The 25,048-nt window shown below is 50.4% G+C and overlaps 1 protein-coding gene across 3 annotated transcripts in view; it reads left to right on the top strand.

The window, feature by feature from the left end:
- znf106a (zinc finger protein 106a) overlaps positions 1-25,048 on the top strand; it is a 76,880-nt gene that overhangs the window by 45,250 nt on the left and 6,582 nt on the right. For all 3 annotated transcript variants that reach the window (XM_055865630.1, XM_055865632.1, XM_055865633.1), the window contains exons 6-18: positions 1,343-1,902; positions 3,602-3,756; positions 6,886-6,946; positions 7,745-8,098; positions 8,191-9,046; positions 17,168-17,217; positions 17,735-17,892; positions 18,372-18,506; positions 19,607-19,723; positions 20,139-20,393; positions 22,272-22,391; positions 24,152-24,223; positions 24,329-24,400. In XM_055865630.1, coding sequence (XP_055721605.1) covers positions 1,343-1,902; positions 3,602-3,756; positions 6,886-6,946; positions 7,745-8,098; positions 8,191-9,046; positions 17,168-17,217; positions 17,735-17,892; positions 18,372-18,506; positions 19,607-19,723; positions 20,139-20,393; positions 22,272-22,391; positions 24,152-24,223; positions 24,329-24,400 — 2,965 coding nt within the window. The remainder of the gene's footprint in view (positions 1-1,342; positions 1,903-3,601; positions 3,757-6,885; positions 6,947-7,744; positions 8,099-8,190; positions 9,047-17,167; positions 17,218-17,734; positions 17,893-18,371; positions 18,507-19,606; positions 19,724-20,138; positions 20,394-22,271; positions 22,392-24,151; positions 24,224-24,328; positions 24,401-25,048) is intronic.

Here is a 25,048-nt window from a genome sequence, read left to right as displayed (position 1 = left end):
GGTAGTAGGTGCCAGGAACCGGTTTGTGTCAAGAACTGCAACGCTGCTGGGTTTTTCACGCTCAACAGTTTCCCGTGTGTATCAAGAATGGTTCACCACCCAAAGGACATCCAGCCAACTTGACCCAACTGTGGGAAGCACTGGAGTCAACATGGGCCAGCATCCCTGTGAAATGCTTTCAACACCGTGTAGAGTTCACGTCCCTGACGAATTGAGGCTGTTCTGAGGAAAAATGGGGGGGGAACTCAATACTAGGAAGGTGTTCCTAATGTTTAGTATAGTCAGTGTATAGTAATTATAGAGATAAAGGGCTGCCTGATCCTAGATTAGCACTGCTACTCTGATACTTGGTACATACACTGAAGTGGCCAGTTTATTAGGTACACCACCCCGTTTCACGGAAATGGTTCGCTCCTACAGACAGTGAGTCGCGTGACCGTGGCTTGCTATACGAAGCAGACAGGCATCGAGGCATTCAGTTACTGTTCCATTGAACGTTAGAACGGGCAGAGCGAGTGACCTAAGCGACGTTCGGCGTGGTAGTATCGACAGTAACCAGGCGTGTCAGATCCAGTATCTCAGATCACGTGTCGAGAGTTTATCGAGAACGACGGTACGACAAAAGCAACAAACACCATCCAGTCAGCTGCTCTCCTGTGGGGGGGTGAAAACAGCTCGTTGACGAGAAAGGTTCGAGGAGAACGGCAAGAATGGTACAAGCTAACAGGGCGGGCTAACAGGGCGGGCCACAAACAGTCCACTAATAACGCGGGTTGGCGGTCGAGTGGTGTGCAGAACGACATCACAGAACGCACAGCTCGTTGGTCACCGACGGGGCTATTGCAGCAGACGACCAATAACGGGTTCCCCTCCTAAACAGTCCATGGCCCCATCCTGCCTGGTGTTCAACGGTACAGAATGGTGGCGCTGGTGTAATGATGTGAGGAATGTTTTCCTGGCACCAAGTTAGGTCCCTTGATTAATAATTGAGCAATGTTTCCATGCCTCAAATAATTCCGTATGTTCTAGAGGCAAAGGGGAGTCGGACCCGGTACTAGATGGTGTACCTAATAAACTGGCCACTGAGTGTATAACCCCTTGCCTTTTTAAATAGTAGCCTAGGTGCCAGTCTGTTTCTCCTCTCTTGCCAACTCCTTATGGAATCCATGATCCCCCCAAAAATAGCTTGGCTTAAACAATGACAAAAAGGGTAAACAAAAGCACTTAAAGATCAGGGACCTTTTAAAAAGTACACATGTCCTGTCAGTCACGTTTAAATGTCTGTGGAGTTGATGGTAATGGATGACTGAACATGAGATGTATCCTGTCTTCGTCTTATCAGGTTCGGTATAGAGATGGTGTCATGTGACCAGGAAGGGGAAGACATTCCTCCGACCGAGGGGTTTCAGTGGGAGACCCTCTTCGGCATCGGAGCCTCTGGAACGGCCCTCGCCCCCGTGACTCCTCGCAAACGCAGCCTCTCGGAGAGCAGCGTGGCTCCGGACCGCTCGACCGCCAACCTCTCCTCTCTCTTCGGGGGTCAGAGCCCTGGTCAGGCGATGCCAGGAGAGAGAGCACCCGGAGATGTGACGGCTGGAAGGGAAGTGAGACGCAGCTCAGAGCAGAAAAGCTCCTCGTTCTTCAGAGACCCCCAGCAGCCTAAGGTGGAGGGGACACAGTGCGAGGACAAAGCACAGAGAGAAGTCCAGGGGGCACTACCGGATGGGCCACCAGGGGTCCAGCCGAGACCTGACTCCGTGATTGGGGACAGCAGCTCGGGGACGGAGCAGACAGACACGCAGGGAGCCAGGATGAAACGACGTGCAGCTGGGGACGTTCCATGCCCTGAAATCCCTCATTCAGAGAGGAAGACTAAAAGACTGAAGGTCAAGTCCAAGAAAGGTGAACATCCTGTTACTGTAGCAGCTGTTACTATGGTAACTCCTCTAGGACAGCAGGACACTGCTGATCATCCTGTTACTGTAGTAACTGTTACTGTAGCAACTGTTACTATGGTAACTCCTCTAGGACAGCAGGACACTGGTGAATATCCTGTTACTGTAGCAACTGTTACTATGGTAACTCCTATAGGACAGCAGGACACTGGTGAACATCCTGTTACTGTAGCAACTGTTACTGTAGTAACTGCTACTGTAGCAACTCCTCTAGGACAGCAGGAAACTGGTGAACATCCTGTTACTGTAGCAACTGTTACTGTAGCAACTGTTACTGTAGCAACTCCTCTAGGACAGCAGGACACTGGTGAACATCCTGTTACTGTAGCAACTGTAACTGTAGTAACTGTTACTATGGTAACTCCTCTAGGACAGCAGGACACTGGTGAACATCCTGTTACTGTAGCAACTGTAACTGTAGTAACTGTTACTATGGTAACTCCTCTAGGACAGCAGGACACTGGTGAACATCCTGTTACTGTAGCAACTGTAACTGTAGTAACTGTTACTATGGTAACTGTTACTATGGTAACTCCTCTAGGACAGCAGGACACTGGTGAATATCCTGTTACTGTAGTAACTGTTACTGTAGCAACTCCTCTAGGACAGCAGGACACTGGTGAATATCCTGTTACTGTAGTAACTGTTACTGTAGCAACTGTTACTATGGTAACTCCTCTAGGACAGCAGGACACTGGTGAACATCCTGTTACTGTAGTAACTGTTACTGTAGCAACTCCTCTAGGACAGCAGGACACTGGTGAATATCCTGTTACTGTAGCAACTGTTACTGTAGTAACTGTTACTGTAGCAACTCTAGGACAGCAGGACACTGGTGAACATCCTGTTACTGTAGCAACTGTTACTGTAGTAACTGTTACTGTAGCAACTCCTCTAGGACAGCAGGACACTGGTGAACATCCTGTTACTGTAGCAACTGTTACTGTAGCAACTGTTACTATGGTAACTCCTCTAGGACAGCAGGACACTGGTGAATATCCTGTTACTGTAGCAACTGTTACTATGGTAACTCCTCTAGGACAGCAGGACACTGGTGAACATCCTGTTACTGTAGCAACTGTTACTGTAGTAACTGTTACTGTAGCAACTCCTCTAGGACAGCAGGACACTGGTGAACATCCTGTTACTGTAGCAACTGTTACTGTAGTAACTCCTCTAGGACAGCAGGACACTGGTGAACATCCTGTTACTGTAGCAACTGTTACTGTAGTAACTCCTCTAGGACAGCAGGACACTGGTGAACATCCTGTTACTGTAGCAACTGTTACTGTAGCAACTGTTACTGTAGTAACTCCTCTAGGACAGCAGGACACTGGTGAACATCCTGTTACTGTAGTAACTGTTACTGTAGCAACTCCTCTAGGACAGCAGGACACTGGTGAACATCCTGTTACTGTAGCAACTGTTACTGTAGCAACTGTTACTGTAGTAACTCCTCTAGGACAGCAGGACACTGGTGAACATCCTGTTACTGTAGTAACTGTTACTGTAGCAACTCTGTCTATAATAATACGTGATTCAGTACACTGTCTATAGTACTATATGTGATAGTGTCTGAGATGGTCACTGCTCAGGCCAGGTATTTTTTTTGTCCCTCAGTAAACCATCATTGTATTGTCCTCCAGAGCGTCTGCAGGTGGACCATCTCCTTGCTGTGTCTCTGAGAGAGGAGGATCTGAGCCGGTCTCTACAAGGGGTCGACAACAGCCTGATCCAGGCCAGGGCTGCTCTACAGGCTGCCTACATGGATGTCCAGCGCCTCCTAGTGGTCAAACAGCAGGTACTACACCTCCCAGCCTTCACTGGTCCTGTCAGATTACATTTCAGTTCAAATAGGACATTCTTAATCCCAGAGTGACAACCAGGAAGTCCTTGTCAGTGTCTGTCCCCCATCATGTGGTATGAGCTGTTGGGGACAACCAGGAAGTCCTTGTCAGTGTCTGTCCCACATCATGTGGTATGAGCTGTTGGGGACAACCAGGAAGTCCTTGTCAGTGTCTGTCCCCCATCATGTGGTATGAGCTGTTGGGGACAACCAGGAAGTCCTTGTCAGTGTCTGTCCCCCATCATGTGGTATGAGCTGTTGGGGACAACCAGGAAGTCCTTGTCAGTGTCTGTCCCCCATCATGTGGTATGAGCTGTTGGGGACAACCAGGAAGTCCTTGTCAGTGTCTGTCCCCCCACATCATGTGTTATGAGCTGTTGGGGACAACCAGGAAGTCCTTGTCAGTGTCTGTCCCCCCACATGTGTTATGAGCTGTTGGGGACAACCAGGAAGTCCTTGTCAGTGTCTGTCCCCCCACATCATGTGGTATGAGCTGTTGGGGACAACCAGGAAGTCCTTGTCAGTGTCTGTCCCCCCACATCATGTGGTATGAGCTGTTGGGGACAACCAGGAAGTCCTTGTCAGTGTCTGTCCCCCATCATGTGGTATGAGCTGTTGGGGACAACCAGGAAGTCCTTGTCAGTGTCTGTCCCCCATCATGTGGTATGAGCTGTTGGGGACAACCAGGAAGTCCTTGTCAGTGTCTGTCCCCCATCATGTGGTATGAGCTGTTGGGGACAACCAGGAAGTCCTTGTCAGTGTCTGTCCCCCATCATGTGGTATGAGCTGTTGGGGACAACCAGGAAGTCCTTGTCAGTGTCTGTCCCCCCACATCATGTGGTATGAGCTGTTGGGGACAACCAGGAAGTCCTTGTCAGTGTCTGTCCCCCCACATCATGTGTTATGAGCTGTTGGGGACAACCAGGAAGTCCTTGTCAGTGTCTGTCCCCCCACATCATGTGTTATGAGCTGTTGGGGACAACCAGGAAGTCCTTGTCAGTGTCTGTCCCCCCACATCATGTGGTATGAGCTGTTGGGGACAACCAGGAAGTACTTGTCAGTGTCTGTCCCCCATCATGTGGTATGAGCTGTTGGGGACAACCAGGAAGTCCTTGTCAGTGTCTGTCCCCCATCATGTGGTATGAGCTGTTGGGGACAACCAGGAAGTCCTTGTCAGTGTCTGTCCCCCATCATGTGGTATGAGCTGTTGGGGACAACCAGGAAGTCCTTGTCAGTGTCTGTCCCCCCACATCATGTGTTATGAGCTGTTGGGGACAACCAGGAAGTCCTTGTCAGTGTCTGTCCCCCCACATCATGTGTTATGAGCTGTTGGGGACAACCAGGAAGTCCTTGTCAGTGTCTGTCCCCCCACATCATGTGGTATGAGCTGTTGGGGACAACCAGGAAGTACTTGTCAGTGTCTGTCCCCCATCATGTGGTATGAGCTGTTGGGGACAACCAGGAAGTCCTTGTCAGTGTCTGTCCCCCATCATGTGGTATGAGCTGTTGGGGACAACCAGGAAGTCCTTGTCAGTGTCTGTCCCCCATCATGTGGTATGAGCTGTTGGGGACAACCAGGAAGTCCTTGTCAGTGTCTGTCCCCCATCATGTGGTATGAGCTGTTGGGGACAACCAGGAAGTCCTTGTCAGTGTCTGTCCCCCATCATGTGGTATGAGCTGTTGGGGACAACCAGGAAGTCCTTGTCAGTGTCTGTCCCCCATCATGTGGTATGAGCTGTTGGGGACAACCAGGAAGTCCTTGTCAGTGTCTGTCCCCCATCATGTGGTATGAGCTGTTGGGGACAACCAGGAAGTCCTTGTCAGTGTCTGTCCCTCATCATGTGGTATGAGCTGTTGGGGACAACCAGGAAGTCCTTGTCAGTGTGTGTCCCCCATCATGTGGTATGAGCTGTTGGGGACAACCAGGAAGTCCTTGTCAGTGTCTGTCCCCCATCATGTGGTATGAGCTGTTGGGGACAACCAGGAAGTCCTTGTCAGTGTCTGTCCCCCATCATGTGGTATGAGCTGTTGGGGACAACCAGGAAGTCCTTGTCAGTGTGTGTCCCCCATCATGTGGTATGAGCTGTTGGGGACAACCAGGAAGTCCTTGTCAGTGTGTGTCCCCCATCATGTGGTATGAGCTGTTGGGGACAACCAGGAAGTCCTTGTCAGTGTCTGTCCCCCATCATGTGGTATGAGCTGTTGGGGACAACCAGGAAGTCCTTGTCAGTGTGTGTCCCCCATCATGTGGTATGAGCTGTTGGGGACAACCAGGAAGTCCTTGTCAGTGTGTGTCCCCCATCATGTGGTATGAGCTGTTGGGGACAACCAGGAAGTCCTTGTCAGTGTGTGTCCCCCATCATGTGGTATGAGCTGTTGGGGACAACCAGGAAGTCCTTGTCAGTGTGTGTCCCCCATCATGTGGTATGAGCTGTTGGGGACAACCAGGAAGTCCTTGTCAGTGTCTGTCCCCCATCATGTGGTATGAGCTGTTGGGAACAACCAGGAAGTCCTTGTCAGTGTCTGTCCCCCATCATGTGGTATGAGCTGTTGGGGACAACCAGGAAGTCCTTGTCAGTGTGTGTCCCCCATCATGTGGTATGAGCTGTTGGGGACAACCAGGAAGTCCTTGTCAGTGTGTGTCCCCCATCATGTGGTATGAGCTGTTGGGAACAACCAGGAAGTCCTTGTCAGTGTGTGTCCCCCATCATGTGGTATGAGCTGTTGGGGACAACCAGGAAGTCCTTGTCAGTGTGTGTCCCCCATCATGTGGTATGAGCTGTTGGGGACAACCAGGAAGTCCTTGTCAGTGTGTGTCCCCCATCATGTGGTATGAGCTGTTGGGAACAACCAGGAAGTCCTTGTCAGTGTGTGTCCCCCATCATGTGGTATGAGCTGTTGGGGACAACCAGGAAGTCCTTGTCAGTGTCTGTCCCTCATCATGTGGTAAAGAAAGAGGAAGGTACTGCGGTAGAACCCCAGACAGAAATTACCCAGAGATCCATGATAACATGATAATAAGGAACTTAACCCATCCAAACGTCTTGGGCCTGACATCATGTTATTGTTTCGATGGTCTCTCAGGTTTCCATGGAGATGAGTACTCTCAGAAGGAAGCGTATTGAGCTGCTCCAAGGAATACAAGGTAAGACCCCCACAAGGCTTTAACGGATGGTTTTGTTGTCAACTAAATGACCACTCTTTTATTTTAATGAGTAGATGTGGATGTGACATCTTGTCTTTTCTCACTATTTGAAATATGATCTCTATCCCCCTAGCTCCCCTGTCCTCTCCCTCTAACCAGCCTCTATCTCTCCCTCTAACCAGCCTCTATCTCTCCCTCTAACCAGCCTCTATCTCTCCCTCTAACCAGCCTCTATCTCTCCCTCTAACCAGCCTCTATCTCTCCCTCTAACCCGGCCTCTATCCCTCCCTCTAACCAGCCTCTATCCCTCCCTCTAACCAGCCTCTATCCCTCCCTCTAACCAGCCTCTATCCCCAAGCTTCCAGATCCTCTTCCCCCTAGCTCCCCTGTGCCTCTCCCTCTAACCAGCCTTTATCTCTACCTCTAACCAGCCTCTATCCCCAAGCTTCCAGATCCTCTTCCCCCTAGCTCCCCTGTTCCTCTCCCTCTAACCAGCCTCTATCCCTCCCTCTAACCAGCCTCTATCTCTCCCTCGAACCAGCCTCTATCCCCAAGCTTCCAGACCCTCTATCCCCCTAGCTCCCCTGTCCTCTCCCTCTAACCAGCCTCTAACCCCAAGCTTCCAGACCCTCTATCCCCCTAGCTCCCCTGTCCTCTCCCTCTAACCAGCCTCTATCCCCAACCAGACTCTATGGGTATTGGGTAACTTGTTATAAGCATGTATGAACCTTTTTGTAATGTCTTACAATACGGCTTTTAATATGTTCTGTTTTGGCTCTTGGTGTGTGTGTGTCTCAGGTGGTGTTGACAGCCAGTCCCTGCCCAGAGTGAAGAGCTGTGAAGAGGAGATGCCTTTAGAGATGTCCCCCTACCTGCTGTCGCCTCTAACAGAAGCCCCTGTCCCCAGTCCTAACCTGGTTCCCCTCTACCTCCCCCCCTGCTCCACGCCCCCCTCCCTGTCCCCGAGCCACCAGACCCACCCCCAGCCTGTCACACAGTCAGTAGTTATCAAGCAGGAGCCCCTGTCCCCTGGTAGGGTGACCACTGAGGCGGAGGTTGCGGAGAGCGCAGTCACAGTCCGCCGGCGAGTTCACCACGGTCCTCACAGCACCACGCCAGAGCCCACGCCCATCCCTACAGCCCCTCACACAGGTATGGCCCGTCACCACACACACTGGTAAACTATTCAATCAGAAATGGCCTGAATTTAATCCGCTGTTTCTCTCGTTCTCCCCTTTTCTTAGATTGTGCCCTCAGCTGCCAACCGGTCAGAGGGAGGAAGTCTGAGCATCACAGAGCCAGCAGAGAGCTCTCTCAAGAGGACAGCAGCCTACCCGTAGGAGAATGTGTAGAATGGAAGGACCCCTCAGCAGGTTCACCGGGCCTGGTCCAGTCGGGAGAGAGGGGTGTCCAGGTTACTACAGAAGACAGGGGTAACTTCAAGCCCCACCCAGCCCCCCTGTCAGGCCCATCCAGCCGCAAGAGCTCCAGAGCCGGGGTCCAGGACCTAGAAACATCCTCCGTTCTTCCTCCGTCCCTCGCTCCGTCCATCGCTCCGCCTCAAGTGGAGGTGAAGACCATAAAGCGCGTGAGGAAGTTGAAGAAGAAGAGGGTGCTGAGGAAGGCCAAGGGGGAGGAGCAACAGCTTGACAACAGCGACACAGAACTGGAGGCGGAGATGACCTTCTCCCGACCCGTCAGACTCCTCGGCGCTCGCAGGAAACCCGGCGGGGGATTCCGACCCCAGGTCACCACATCCTCCTCCACATCCACCTCCAGCCCGCCCGGAACATCAGAGGACAGGGGAGAGCTTCCAGGACCACTAGGTTCTCTAGCCACTAGACCTGAGGAGAGGCAGGAGGACTCTGATTCCTCTCTGGAGATGGTCGTTCTCCCCCAGGCAGCTCCAGCTGAGGTGGTCACCATAGACACCTCGGGTCCAGAGGATGGAGACATGGCTATCTGCGTCGTTGCCTGTCCACGGCCACAGCCCACTGTCTCAATCCCAGCCCCAGACACACCGAAGACAGAGCCCCAGAAGCTGGCCTGCAACGAGGTGACTTCCACCAGCGAGATGGATAGTAGCTCTGTAGTCAAGAGGTGAGAGTGATATGTCATGTACAGGCCTGGACAGATATATTGGCATCCTGACACTTTTCTTTAGATAATTCCCTATTTTTCTTCTAAAATAAGTTGAATTTTAAAATAATAATACTTTATTTTTTATTTTTTATTGTGCAAGTTTATTTTTGGCACCACTACGCTAGTACTTGGTTGAACAACCTTTGGCCAAAATAACGGCAGACAAGCGCTTCTTATAGCCATCGATGAGCTAGCTGCAACGTCTAGGTGAAGTTTGGCCCAGTCTTCAGCAATCACACTGCTCTAAGTAACACATTTTGGCTGGCATTCTGCTAATTTTCTCATCTATGAAACATTTGATCTCCATAAGAGTTATAGAATCGTTAAGAGTGGACTGTGTATTGTAGACTTTACTCTTTGCCAAAGTTTAAAATAATAAATGACGTTGTTTAGAACGAGTTCAAGGGTGAGTTGAGTTAATGCACACGCCCACTTCACAGAGTAGGCGTTCCCTAAAGGAAATATGCAAATACATGCTAGAACACGCCAATAGGATCTCACTAGCTCGTGCTTGGCTCTGCCCACCTCCTTGTTTGTTTCTACCCACTATGATTCATTTTCTCCCATTGGAAACGACAGGCTGTGGTCTATCTTGGGTTAGTTATAAAAAAAAATCTTTGTTACCGTGCTCTGAGCATGCAAAACACACAGCAACCTCATTGATGGTTTACAATAAGCTTTTGTCTCCAGTTTTCTTGGCCAAAGGCTGTGCCAGTCCCAGCTCCGTGGTGCCAATAATGGGGTCCCAGCTCCGTGGTGCAAATAATGAGGTCCTAGCTCCGCGGTGCCAATAATGGGGTCCCAGCTCCGTGGTGCCAATAATGAGGTCCTAGCTCCGTGGTGCCAATAATGGGGTCCCAGCTCCGTGGTGCAAATAATGAGGTCCTAGCTCCGCGGTGCCAATAATGAGGTCCTAGCTCCGCGGTGCCAATAATGAGGTCCTAGCTCCGCGGTGCCAATAATTAGTTCCATGCCTTTTGTCTTTATTTTCTAAATTTTAAAGTTGAAAACTTAAGTTTATTTGAAAATAAAATTGTTTCTGCGATTTTGAAAATCCAGTAACAGAGAGACCAACAAAAATGTCTTATTTATTTGAGAAGAAACAGGAAATTATTTCTGGAAAGTGCCAGGATGTTGATGTATTTGTCTGGAACGAAGCTAGTTGTGCTGTTTTGACTGCAACTCTTATGCTTGTAACAGTATTATAGTTGACACTCCTATGCAACAGGAGGTGATGGTGATCCACAGTTAAAACTAACAAAGGCTTCCGCTCATTTTAGTTGATCTGAGCATAGATTAGGTTAGGCTATAGGTTAAGAGGCTATAGGTTAAGAGGCTATAGGTTAAGAGGCTATAGGTTAAGAGGCTATAGGTTAAGAGGCTATAGGTTAAGAGGCTATAGGTTTAAGAGGCTATAGGTTTAAGAGGCTATAGGTTTAAGAGGCTATAGGTTTAAGAGGCTATAGGTTTAAGAGGCTATAGGTTTAAGAGGCTATAGGTTTAAGAGGCTATAGGTTTAAGAGGCTATAGGTTTAAGAGGCTATAGGTTTAAGAGGCTATAGGTTTAAGAGGCTATAGGTTTAAGAGGCTATAGGTTTAAGAGGCTATAGGTTTAAGAGGCTATAGGTTTAAGAGGCTATAGGTTTAAGAGGCTATAGGTTTAAGAGGCTATAGGTTTAAGAGGCTATAGGTTTAAGAGGCTATAGGTTTAAGAGGCTATAGGTTTAAGAGGCTATAGGTTTAAGAGGCTATAGGTTTAAGAGGCTATAGGTTTAAGAGGCTATAGGTTTAAGAGGCTATAGGTTTAAGAGGCTATAGGTTTAAGAGGCTATAGGTTTAAGAGGCTATAGGTTTAAGAGGCTATAGGTTTAAGAGGCTATAGGTTTAAGAGGCTATAGGTTTAAGAGGCTATAGGTTTAAGAGGCTATAGGTTTAAGAGGCTATAGGTTTAAGAGGCTATAGGTTTAAGAGGCTATAGGTTTAAGAGGCTATAGGTTTAAGAGGCTATAGGTTAAGAGGCTATAGGTTAAGAGGCTATAGGTTAAGAGGCTATAGGTTTAAGAGGCTATAGGTTTAAGAGGCTATAGGTTTAAGAGGCTATAGGTTTAAGAGGCTATAGGTTTAAGAGGCTATAGGTTAAAAGGCTATAGGTTAGGCTATAGGTTAAAAGGCTATAGTTTAGGCTATAGGTTAAAAGGCTATAGTTTAGGCTATAGGTTAAAAGGCTATAGGTTAAGAGGCTTTAGGTTAAGAGGCTATAGGTCAGGTTATAGGTTAGGCTTTAGGTTAAAAGGCTATAGGTTAGGCTATAGGTTAAAAGGCTATAGGTTAGGCTTTAGGTTAAAAGGCTATAGGTTAGGCTATAGGTTAAAAGGCTATAGGTTAAGAGGCTATAGGTTAGGTTATAGGTTAAGAGGCTATAGGTTAGGTTATAGGTTAAGAGGCTATAGGTTAGGTTATAGGTTAAGAGGCTATAGGTTAGGTTATAGGTTAGGTTATAGGTTAGGCTATAGGTTAAAAGGCTATAGGTCAGGTTATAGGTTAAGAAGCTATAGGTTAGGTTATAGGTTAAGAGGCTATAGGTTAGGTTAAACGCCTATTTAGGATGAGCTATGTCCAGAATACAGTAACCACCCTCTTCCCCCTAGCTCCCCTGTCCTCTCCCTCTAACCAGCCTCTATCCCCAAGCTTCCAGATCCTCTTCCCCCTAGCTCCCCTGTCCTCTCCCTCTAACCAGCCTCTAACCCTCCCTCTAACCAGCCTCTATCCCCAAGCTTCCAGATCCTCTTCCCCCTAGCTCCCCTGTCCTCTCCCTCTAACCAGCCTCTAACCCTCCCTCTAACCAGCCTCTATCCCCAAGCTTCCAGATCCTCTATCCCCCTAGCTCCCCTGTTCCTCTCCCTCTAACCAGCCTCTATCCCCAAGCTTCCAGATCCTCTTCCCCCTAGCTCCCCTGTTCCTCTCCCTCTAACCAGCCTCTATCCCAAAGCTTCCAGATCCTCTTCCCCCTAGCTCCCCTGTTCCTCTCCCTCTAACCAGCCTCTATCCCCAAGCTTCCAGACCCTCTTCCCCTGTTCCTCTCCCTCTAACCAGCCTCTATCTCTCCCTCTAACCAGCCTCTATCCCCAAGCTTCCAGACCCTCTTCCTCTGTTCCTCTCCCTCTAACCAGCCTCTAACCCTCCCTCTAACCAACCTCTATCCCTCCCTCTAACCAGCCTCTATCTCTCCCTCTAACCAGCCTCTATCCCCAAGCTTCCAGATCCTCTTCCCCCTAGCTCCCCTGTCCTCTCCCTCTAACCAGCCTCTATCTCTCCCTCTAACCAGCCTCTATCTCTCCCTCTAACCAGCCTCTATCTCTCCCTCTAACCAGCCTCTATCCCTCCCTCTAACCAGCCTCTATCTCTCCCTCTAACCAGCCTCTATCCCCAAGCTTCCAGACCCTCTTCCCCCTAGCTCCCCTGTCCTCTCCCTCTAACCAGCCTCTAACCCTCCCTCTAACCAGCCTCTATCCCCAAGCTTCCAGATCCTCTTCCCCCTAGCTCCCCTGTTCCTCTCCCTCTAACCAGCCTCTATCCCAAAGCTTCCAGATCCTCTTCCCCCTAGCTCCCCTGTTCCTCTCCCTCTAACCAGCCTCTATCCCCAAGCTTCCAGACCCTCTTCCCCTGTTCCTCTCCCTCTAACCAGCCTCTATCTCTCCCTCTAACCAGCCTCTATCCCCAAGCTTCCAGACCCTCTTCCTCTGTTCCTCTCCCTCTAACCAGCCTCTAACCCTCCCTCTAACCAACCTCTATCCCTCCCTCTAACCAGCCTCTATCTCTCCCTCTAACCAGCCTCTATCCCCAAGCTTCCAGATCCTCTTCCCCCTAGCTCCCCTGTCCTCTCCCTCTAACCAGCCTCTATCTCTCCCTCTAACCAGCCTCTATCTCTCCCTCTAACCAGCCTCTATCTCTCCCTCTAACCAGCCTCTATCCCTCCCTCTAACCAGCCTCTATCTCTCCCTCTAACCAGCCTCTATCCCCAAGCTTCCAGACCCTCTTCCCCCTAGCTCCCCTGTCCTCTCCCTCTAACCAGCCTCTAACCCTCCCTCTAACCAGCCTCTATCCCCAAGCTTCCAGATCCTCTTCCCCCTAGCTCATCTGTTCCTCTCCCTCTAACCAGCCTTTATCCCTCCCTCTAACCAGCCTCTATCCCTCCCTCTAACCAGCCTCTATCCCCAAGCTTCCAGATCCTCTTCCCCCTAGCTCCCCTGTTCCTCTCCCTCTAACCAGCCTCTATCCCAAAGCTTCCAGATCCTCTTCCCCCTAGCTCCCCTGTTCCTCTCCCTCTAACCAGCCTCTATCCCCAAGCTTCCAGACCCTCTTCCCCTGTTCCTCTCCCTCTAACCAGCCTCTATCTCTCCCTCTAACCAGCCTCTATCCCCAAGCTTCCAGACCCTCTTCCTCTGTTCCTCTCCCTCTAACCAGCCTCTAACCCTCCCTCTAACCAACCTCTATCCCTCCCTCTAACCAGCCTCTATCTCTCCCTCTAACCAGCCTCTATCCCCAAGCTTCCAGATCCTCTTCCCCCTAGCTCCCCTGTCCTCTCCCTCTAACCAGCCTCTATCTCTCCCTCTAACCAGCCTCTATCTCTCCCTCTAACCAGCCTCTATCTCTCCCTCTAACCAGCCTCTATCTCTCCCTCTAACCAGCCTCTATCCCTCCCTCTAACCAGCCTCTATCTCTCCCTCTAACCAGCCTCTATCCCCAAGCTTCCAGACCCTCTTCCCCCTAGCTCCCCTGTCCTCTCCCTCTAACCAGCCTCTAACCCTCCCTCTAACCAGCCTCTATCCCCAAGCTTCCAGATCCTCTTCCCCCTAGCTCCCCTGTTCCTCTCCCTCTAACCAGCCTCTATCCCAAAGCTTCCAGATCCTCTTCCCCCTAGCTCCCCTGTTCCTCTCCCTCTAACCAGCCTCTATCCCCAAGCTTCCAGACCCTCTTCCCCTGTTCCTCTCCCTCTAACCAGCCTCTATCTCTCCCTCTAACCAGCCTCTATCCCCAAGCTTCCAGACCCTCTTCCTCTGTTCCTCTCCCTCTAACCAGCCTCTAACCCTCCCTCTAACCAACCTCTATCCCTCCCTCTAACCAGCCTCTATCTCTCCCTCTAACCAGCCTCTATCCCCAAGCTTCCAGATCCTCTTCCCCCTAGCTCCCCTGTCCTCTCCCTCTAACCAGCCTCTATCTCTCCCTCTAACCAGCCTCTATCTCTCCCTCTAACCAGCCTCTATCTCTCCCTCTAACCAGCCTCTATCCCTCCCTCTAACCAGCCTCTATCTCTCCCTCTAACCAGCCTCTATCCCCAAGCTTCCAGACCCTCTTCCCCCTAGCTCCCCTGTCCTCTCCCTCTAACCAGCCTCTAACCCTCCCTCTAACCAGCCTCTATCCCCAAGCTTCCAGATCCTCTTCCCCCTAGCTCATCTGTTCCTCTCCCTCTAACCAGCCTTTATCCCTCCCTCTAACCAGCCTCTATCCCTCCCTCTAACCAGCCTCTATCCCCAAGCTTCCAGATCCTCTTCCCCCTAGCTCATCTGTTCCTCTCCCTCTAACCAGCCTTTATCCCTCCCTCTAACCAGCCTCTATCCCTCCCTCTAACCAGCCTCTATCCCCAAGCTTCCAGATCCTCTTCCCCCTAGCTCCCCTGTTCCTCTCCCTCTAACCAGCCTCTATCCCAAAGCTTCCAGATCCTCTTCCCCCTAGCTCCCCTGTTCCTCTCCCTCTAACCAGCCTCTATCCCCAAGCTTCCAGACCCTCTTCCCCTGTTCCTCTCCCTCTAACCAGCCTCTATCCCTCCCTCTAACCAGCCTCTAACCCCAAGCTTCCAGACCCTCTTCCCCCTAGCTCCCCTGTCCTCTCCCTCTAACCAGCCTCTATCTCTCCCTCTAACCAGCCTCTAACCCCAAGCTTCCAGATCCTCTTCCCCCTAGCTCATCTGTTCCTCTCCCTCTAACCAGCCTCTAACCCCAAGCTTCCAGATCCTCTTCCCCCTAGCTCATCTGTTCCTCTCCCTCTAACCAGCCTCTATCCCTCCCTCTAACCAGCCTCTATCTCTCCCTCTAACCAGCCTCTATCCCCAAGCTTCCAGATCCTCTTCCCCCTAGCTCATCTGTTCCTCTCCCTCTAACCAGCCTCTATCCCTCCCTCTAACCAGCCTCTATCTCTCCCTCTAACCAGCCTCTATCCCCAAGCTTCCAGATCCTCTTCCCCCTAGCTCATCTGTTCCTCTCCCTCTAACCAGCCTCTATCCCTCCCTCTAACCAGCCTCTATCTCTCCCTCTAACCAGCCTCTAACCCCAAGCTTCCAGATCCTCTTCCCCCTAGCTCATCTGTTCCTCTCCCTCTAACCAGCCTCTATCTCTCCCTCTAACCAGCCTCTAACCCCAAGCTTCCAGATCCTCTTCCCCCTAGCTCATCTGTTCCTCTCCCTCTAACCAGCCTCTATCTCTCCCTCTAACCAGCCTCTAACCCCAAGCTTCCAGATCCTCTTCCCCCTAGCTCATCTGTTCCTCTCCCTCTAACCAGCCTCTATCTCTCCCTCTAACCAGCCTCTATCTCTCCCTCTAACCAGCCTCTATCCCCAAGCTTCCAGATCCTCTTCCCCCTAGCTCATCTGTTCCTCTCCCTCTAACCAGCCTCTATCCCTCCCTCTAACCAGCCTCTATCTCTCCCTCTAACCAGCCTCTAACCCCAAGCTTCCAGATCCTCTTCCCCCTAGCTCATCTGTTCCTCTCCCTCTAACCAGCCTCTATCTCTCCCTCTAACCAGCCTCTAACCCCAAGCTTCCAGATCCTCTTCCCCCTAGCTCATCTGTTCCTCTCCCTCTAACCAGCCTCTATCTCTCCCTCTAACCAGCCTCTAACCCCAAGCTTCCAGATCCTCTTCCCCCTAGCTCATCTGTTCCTCTCCCTCTAACCAGCCTCTATCTCTCCCTCTAACCAGCCTCTAACCCCAAGCTTCCAGATCCTCTTCCCCCTAGCTCATCTGTTCCTCTCCCTCTAACCAGCCTCTATCTCTCCCTCTAACCAGCCTCTAACCCCAAGCTTCCAGATCCTCTTCCCCCTAGCTCATCTGTTCCTCTCCCTCTAACCAGCCTCTATCTCTCCCTCTAACCAGCCTCTAACCCCAAGCTTCCAGATCCTCTTCCCCCTAGCTCATCTGTTCCTCTCCCTCTAACCAGCCTCTATCTCTCCCTCTAACCAGCCTCTAACCCCAAGCTTCCAGATCCTCTTCCCCCTAGCTCATCTGTTCCTCTCCCTCTAACCAGCCTCTATCTCTCCCTCTAACCAGCCTCTAACCCCAAGCTTCCAGATCCTCTTCCCCCTAGCTCATCTGTTCCTCTCCCTCTAACCAGCCTCTATCTCTCCCTCTAACCAGCCTCTAACCCCAAGCTTCCAGATCCTCTTCCCCCTAGCTCATCTGTTCCTCTCCCTCTAACCAGCCTCTATCTCTCCCTCTAACCAGCCTCTAACCCCAAGCTTCCAGATCCTCTTCCCCCTAGCTCATCTGTTCCTCTCCCTCTAACCAGCCTCTATCTCTCCCTCTAACCAGCCTCTATCCCCAAGCTTCCAGACCCTCTTCCCCCTAGCTCATCTGTTCCTCTCCCTCTAACCAGCCTCTATCTCTCCCTCTAACCAGCCTCTAACCCCAAGCTTCCAGATCCTCTTCCCCCTAGCTCATCTGTTCCTCTCCCTCTAACCAGCCTCTATCTCTCCCTCTAACCAGCCTCTATCCCCAAGCTTCCAGACCCTCTTCCCCCTAGCTCATCTGTTCCTCTCCCTCTAACCAGCCTCTATCTCTCCCTCTAACCAGCCTCTATCCCCAAGCTTCCAGACCCTCTTCCCCCTAGCTCATCTGTTCCTCTCCCTCTAACCAGCCTCTATCTCTCCCTCTAACCAGCCTCTATCTCTCCCTCTAACCAGCCTCTAACCCCAAGCTTCCAGATCCTCTTCCCCCTAGCTCCCCTGTCCCTCTTCCATCTGCAGCATCAAAGAGTTCTGAGGTTTCTCGTTCTTGACGTGTCTGTCCTGTCTGCTCCTCCTCCTACAGTGAAGTCCAGCTGCCCCCGACATCTGTCAAGCTGTCCAAGACTTCCTCAGGTAGGTCACAGTTCCCACACTGGTCCAAGACTACCTCAGGTAGATCACAGTTCCCACACTGGTCCAAGACTTCCTCAGGTAGGTCACAGTTCCCACACTGGTTTAAGACTTCCTCAGGTAAGTCACGTGATCTCAGGTGGGATAGGCTAGATCCAGACACTTTCACCAGACCAGAACATTGGACCTGATTAGTTCCAATACCCAGACCCTCTTGCTGGTTGGTTTTGAACGAGACAAACAGCATTTTTATGGCCTGTGATAAATTATATTTAACTAAACAAATGGATGAGTCATCTCACTCTCCTGGCATTTCAATAAGGACATTTGGAGTTGACTGACGTGGGCTTGACTGACGTGGGGTTGACTGACGTGGGGTTGACTGAGGTGGGGTTGACTGAGGTGGGGTTGACTGAGGTGGGGTTGACAGGTGGGGTTGACAGGTGGGGTTGACTGAGGTGGGGTTGACTGAGGTGGGGTTGACTGAGGTGGGGTTGAATTTGCGTCTCTGTCTTTGTAGATCTGTCTCTAGACGGGTCGTCGGAGCCCGGGGGGGATGATCTGCCGTCTGAGGGGATGTTTGAGGGTCACCAGGAGACTGTTAATGCCATGCAGGTCCACATGGGTCTCCTCTATACCTGTTCTGGAGATCGCACTGTTAGAGCCTTCAGCCTGGTGGTAAGTCCACTTCTCTGTGTGTCTCTCTGTGTGTGTCTCTCTCTGTGTGTGTCTCTCTCTGTGTGTGTCTCTCTCTGTGTGTGTCTCTCTCTGTGTATGTGTCTCTCTCTGTGTGTGTCTCTCTCTGTGTGTGTCTCTGTGTGTGTCTTTGTCTCTGTGTGTGTGTCTCTGTGTGTGTGTCTCTGTGTGTGTGTCTCTGTGTGTGTGTCTCTGTGTGTGTGTCTCTGTGTGTGTGTCTCTGTTTGTGTGTCTCTGTTTGTGTGTGTCTCTCTGTCTCTCTGTGTGTGTCTCTGTTTGTGTGTGTCTTTTACCAGTCTGTTGCTACCCTCACCATTATTTGATTACAAATTACAAATTTAGAAAACAAACATAAGACAAGAACATTGCCTTATACATCATACCAAGTTGTGTCTATCCAACGGCAGTGTGGTCCTCGCTCTGTATGGCTGTGACAGTCTGTCCTCTCCTGTCCCCTGCAGAGCCGCGAGTGTGTGGCTGTGTTTGAGGGCCACAGCACCAAGATCAACTGTTTGCTGGTTTCTTCTGGACCAGGTCTACAACATCGCCTTTACTCTGGCTCTAGTGACCAGACTATACGCTGCTACAACCTCAGGGTAACTACAATAAAACTACTACTTCTACACTAATAATACTAATACTACTATAATACTACTACTATACTACTACTGCCACCACTACTATAATACTACAATACTACCACTATTACTACTACTACTATACTACTACTACTACTACTATAATACCGCAATACTACTGCTCGAATACTACAATAAAACTACCACTTCTACACTAATAATACTACTGTTATACTACTACTACTGCCACCACTACTATAATACTACACTACTACTTCTACACTAATAATACTACTATTAATACTACTGTTATACTACTGTTATACTACTACTACTATAATACTACTACTTCTACACTAATAATACTAATATTACTACTACTAGTATACTAGTATTACTACTACTACTGCCACCACTACTATAATACTACAATACTACTACAATAATACTACTATTACTACTACTACTACTACTACTATAATACTGCAATACTACTACCGCTATACTACTCCTATAATACTACAATAATACTACTATTACTATCACCGCTATACTACTACTGCTACCACTACTATAATACTACACTATTACTACTACCGGTACTACTATTAATACTTCTATAACTACTATAATACTACAATAGTGCTGCTACTACTACACTAATAATACTACTGCCACTACTACTACTGCTACACCACTACTACTATAATACTACTATTACTACTATAATACTACAATAGTGCTACTACTGCTACTACTACTACTGCTACACCACTACTACTATAATACTACTATTACTACTATAATACTACAATAGTGCTACTACTGCTACTACTACACTACTACTACTACTACTACTACTATAATACTACTATTACTACTATAATACTACAATAGTGCTACTACTCGTACTACTACACTAATACTACTACTGCTGCTACTCCTACTACTACACCACTACTACTATAATACTACAATAGTGCTACTACTCCTACTACTACACTAATAATACTACTGCTGCTACTCCTACTACTACACTAATACTACTGCTAGTGTGTTCTATGTTCCATGACTCTGTGTTCTGTGTTCTCTGACTCTGTGTTCTATGTTCTCCACAGTCCAGGGAGTGTGTGGATCAGTTCTCTCTCCCAGACCGGGTTCTTTGCCTCCACAACCGCTGGAAAGTTCTGTACGCTGGCCTAGCTAACGGCTCCGTGGTCACCTTCAGCCTCAAGGTCAGAACCAGAACACCTTCTACAACACATTCTGTTCTAGAACCGACAATAGAACACAGTCTAGAATGCATTCTGTTCTAGAACCGACAATAGAACACCGTCTACAACACATTCTGTTCTAGAACCGACAATAGAACACCATCTACAGCACATTCTGTTCTAGAACCGACAATAGAACACCATCTACAACACATTCTGTTCTAGAACCGACAATAGAACACCATCTACAACACATTCTGTTCTAGAACCGACAATAGAACACAGTCTAGAATGCATTGTAATCTAGAACACATTCTAAAATACACTTTAGAACCCAACTAGGATTAAAGCATTATGGAACCACCTCAGTCAAAGGCTATTGGTCAAACACGTTTTTCAGATGTTATTTTGTATTTCCTGTGTTGTTCTTGTTCAGACCAATAAACAGCTGGATGTGTTCGAGTGTCACGGGCCGCGGGCGGTGAGTTGCCTAGCGACAGCCCAGGAAGGAGCTCGCCGCGTCCTATTGGTCGGGTCCTACGACAGCACCATTAGCATCCGGGATGCCAAGAGTGGCCTGTTGCTACGGACTCTAAAGGGACACACCAAGACAGTACTATGTATGAAGGTTGTCAATGACCTGGTCTTCAGTGGCTCCAGCGACCAGTCGGTCCATGCACACAATATACACGTGAGTTATTTAAAATAAAATATTCACTTTGGTTACGTGTTTGATATACTCTTATTAGGGTAGCTACATTTAGTTTTGTATAGAAGTTAGCAGTAGAAGTCATTCTGATGATTAATGCTTGATTAATTGGCCTGGGTGTGTTATCCATTGGTCTGTGATCTTATTCACAATTAAATCAGCCGATGTCACAAAGTGCTGTACAGAAACCCAACCTAAAACCACCAAACGGCAAGCAATGCAGGTGAAGAAGCACGGTGGCTAGGAAAAACTCCCTAGAAAGGCCAAAACCTAGGAAGAAACCTAGAGAGGAACCAGGCTATGAGGAGTGGCCAGTCCTCTTCTGGTTGTGCCGGGTGGAGATTATAACAGAACATGGCCAAGATGTTCAAATGTTTCCTATGGTCTCTAATCTGGTCACATGTTTCCTATGGTCTCTAATCTGGTCACATGTTTCCTATGGTCTCTAATCTGGTCTCTAATCTGGTCACATGTTTCCTATGGTCTCTAATCTGGTCACATGTTTCCTATGGTCTCTAATCTGGTCACATGTTTCCTATGGTCTCTAATCTGGTCTCTAATCTGGTCACATGTTTCCTATGGTCTCTAATCTGGTCACATGTTTCCTATGGCCTCTAATCTGGTCACATGTTTCCTATGGTCTCTAATCTGGTCTCTAATCTGGTCACATGTTTCCTATGGTCTCTAATCTGGTCTCTAATCTGGTCACATGTTTCCTATGGTCTCTAATCTGGTCACGTGTTTCCTATGGTCTCTAATCTGGTCACGTGTTTCCTATGGTCTCTAATCTGGTCACGTGTTTCCTATGGTCTCTAATCTGGTCACGTGTTTCCTATGGTCTCTAATCTGGTCACGTGTTTCCTATGGTCTCTAATCTGGTCACCTGTTTCCTATGGTCTCTAATCTGGTCACGTGTTTCCTATGGTCTCTAATCTGGTCACGTGTTTCCTATGGTCTCTAATCTGGTCACGTGTTTCCTATGGTCTCTAATCTGGTCACATGTTTCCTATGGTCTCTAATCTGGTCACATGTTTCCTATGGTCTCTAATCTGGTCACATGTTTCCTATGGTCTCTAATCTGGTCACATGTTTCCTATGGTCTCTAATCTGGTCACATGTTTCCTATGGTCTCTAATCTGGTCACATGTTTCCTATGGTCTCTAATCTGGTCACATGTTTCCTATGGTCTCTAATCTGGTCACATGTTTCCTATGGTCTCTAATCTGGTCTCTAATCTGGTCACATGTTTCCTATGGTCTCTAATCTGGTCACATGTTTCCTATGGTCTCTAATCTGGTCTCTAATCTGGTCACATGTTTCCTATGGTCTCTAATCTGGTCACATGTTTCCTATGGTCTCTAATATGGTCACCTGTTTCCTATGGCCTCTAATCTGGTCACATGTTTCCTATGGTCTCTAATCTGGTCACATGTTTCCTATGGCCTCTAATCTGGTCACATGTTTCCTATGGTCTCTAATCTGGTCTCTAATCTGGTCACATGTTTCCTATGGTCTCTAATCTGGTCTCTAATCTGGTCACATGTTTCCTATGGTCTCTAATCTGGTCACATGTTTCCTATGGCCTCTAATCTGGTCACATGTTTCCTATGGTCTCTAATCTGGTCTCTAATCTGGTCACATGTTTCCTATGGTCTCTAATCTGGTCTCTAATCTGGTCACATGTTTCCTATGGTCTCTAATCTGGTCACATGTTTCCTATGGTCTCTAATCTGGTCTCTAATCTGGTCACATGTTTCCTATGGTCTCTAATCTGGTTACATGTTTCCTATGGTCTCTGGTCATTTAGTGGTATGGGTCTCTAATCTGGTCATTTAGTGGTATGGGTCTCTCTGTCTCTAGACCGGAGTGTTGGTGCGTGTCTATAAAGGACACAGTCATGCTGTCACAGTAGTGGACATCCTGGGGAAGGTGATGATCACTGCCTGTCTTGACAAACTGGTCCGCGTCTACGATCTACAGGTCAGTCTCTCCACTGGTAGCCATGTGTCTGTCCCTCCACGGTGTCTGTCCCTCCACGGTGTCTGTCCCCCCACAGTGTCTGTCCCCTCCACAGTGTCTGTCCCCTCCACAGTGTCTGTCCCCTCCACAGTGTCTGTCCCCCCACAGTGTCTGTCCCTCTGTCTGTCCCCCCACAGTGTCTGTCCCTCTGTCTGTCCCTCTGTCTGTCCCTCTGTCTGTCCCCCCACAGTGTCTGTCCCCCCACAGTGTCTGTCCCCCCACAGTGTCTGTCCCCCCACAGTGTCTGTCCCCCCACAGTGTCTGTCCCCCCACAGTGTCTGTCCCCCCACAGTGTCTGTCCCCCCACAGTGTCTGTCCCCCCACAGTGTCTGTCCCCCCACAGTGTCTGTCCCCCCACAGTGTCTGTCCCCCCACAGTGTCTGTCCCCCCACAGTGTCTGTCCCCCCACAGTGTCTGTCCCCCCACAGTGTCTGTCCCCCCACAGTGTCTGTCCCCCCACAGTGTCTGTCCCCCCACAGTGTCTGTCCCCCCACAGTGTCTGTCCCCCCACAGTGTCTGTCCCCCCACAGTGTCTGTCCCCCCACAGTGTCTGTCCCCCCACAGTGTCTGTCCCCCCACAGTGTCTGTCCCCCCACAGTGTCTGTCCCCCCACAGTGTCTGTCCCCTCCACAGTGTCTGTCCCCTCCACAGTGTCTGTCCCCCCACAGTGTCTGTCCCCCCACAGTGTCTGTCCCCCCACAGTGTCTGTCCCCCCACAGTGTCTGTCCCCCCACAGTGTCTGTCGCCCCCACAGTGTCTGTCGCCCCCACAGTGTCTGTCGCCCCCACAGTGTCTGTCGCCCCCACAGTGTCTGTCGCCCCCACAGTGTCTGTCGCCCCCACAGTGTCTGTCGCCCCCACAGTGTCTGTCGCCCCCACAGTGTCTGTCGCCCCCACAGTGTCTGTCGCCCCCACAGTGTCTGTCGCCCCCACAGTGTCTGTCGCCCCCACAGTGTCTGTCGCCCCCACAGTGTCTGTCGCCCCCACAGTGTCTGTCGCCCCCACAGTGTCTGTCGCCCCCACAGTGTCTGTCGCCCCCACAGTGTCTGTCGCCCCCACAGTGTCTGTCGCCCCCACAGTGTCTGTCCCCTCCACAGTGTCTGTCCCCTCCACAGTGTCTGTCCCCTCCACAGTGTCTGTCCCCTCCACAGTGTCTGTCCCCTCCACAGTGTCTGTCCCCTCCACAGTGTCTGTCCCCTCCACAGTGTCTGTCCCCTCCACAGTGTCTGTCCCCTCCACAGTGTCTGTCCCCCCACAGTGTCTGTCCCCCCACAGTGTCTGTCCCCCCACAGTGTCTGTCCCCCCACAGTGTCTGTCCCCCCACAGTGTCTGTCCCCCCACAGTGTCTGTCGCCCCACAGTGTCTGTCGCCCCACAGTGTCTGTCGCCCCACAGTGTCTGTCGCCCCACAGTGTCTGTCGCCCCACAGTGTCTGTCGCCCCACAGTGTCTGTCGCCCCACAGTGTCTGTCGCCCCACAGTGTCTGTCCCTCTGTCTGTCCCCCCACAGTGTCTGTCCCCCCACAGTGTCTGTCCCCCCACAGTGTCTGTCCCTCTGTCTGTCCCCTCCACAGTGTCTGTCCCCCCCCACAGTGTCTGTCCCCCCACAGTGTCTGTCCCTCCACATTAAAACCAGACTGTACTATCACCAGTTTTATTATTTTTTTATGCCGTAATTAATCCCCTGAATTTGATCTAACCCCCCCCCCCCCCCCCACACACAGTCACATGATCGTCTGCAGGTGTACGGCGGACACACAGACATGGTGATGTGTATGACTGTCCACAAGAGTATGGTGAGTCCTCCAGTCCTCAGTCCCAAATCCATAGACATTAAAACATGGCTGGTGGAATGTTATGTAAACATATCGGATGATCACTGACGTTCATCTGTGTTCTAGATCTACACTGGTTGCTATGACGGCAGTGTGCAGGCGGTCAAACTGAACCTGATCCAGAACTATCACTGCCGGGTAAGACGGGGAACTGGGATGTGAAGGGGTCTCTGCCGGGTAAGACGGGGGACTGGGATGTGAAGGGGTCTCTGCCGGGTAAGACGGGGAACTGGGATGTGAAGGGGTCTCTGCCGGGTAAGACGGGGAACTGGGATGTGAAGGGGTCACTGCCGGGTAAGACGGGGAACTGGGATGTGAAGGGGTCACTGCCGGGTAAGACGGGGAACTGGGATGTGAAGGGGTCACTGCCGGGTAAGACGGGGAGCTGGGATGTGAAGGGGTCACTGCCGGGTAAGACGGGGGGCTGGGATGTGAAGGGGTCTCTGCCGGGTAAGACGGGGGACTGGGATGTGAAGGGGTCTCTGCCGGGTAAGACGGGGAACTGGGATGTGAAGGGGTCTCTGGGATGTGAAGGGGTCACTGGGATGTGAAGGGGTCACTGCCGGGTAAGACGGGGGACTGGGGTGTGAAGGGTTCTCTGGGATGTGAAGGGTTCTCTGGGATGTGAAGGGGTCTCTGGGATGTGAAGGGGTCTCTGCCGGGTAAGACGGGGGACTGGGATGTGAAGGGGTCTCTGCCGGGTAAGACGGGGGACTGGGATGTGAAGGGGTCACTGCCGGGTAAGACGGGGAACTGGGATGTGAAGGGGTCACTGCCGGGTAAGAC

Source organism: Salvelinus fontinalis, chromosome 16, assembly GCF_029448725.1.
Source record: "Salvelinus fontinalis isolate EN_2023a chromosome 16, ASM2944872v1, whole genome shotgun sequence".
Taxonomy (NCBI): domain Eukaryota; kingdom Metazoa; phylum Chordata; class Actinopteri; order Salmoniformes; family Salmonidae; genus Salvelinus; species Salvelinus fontinalis.
The sequence above is the reverse complement of the archived record's forward strand: the minus strand, read 5'-3'. Positions and strand labels throughout refer to the sequence as shown.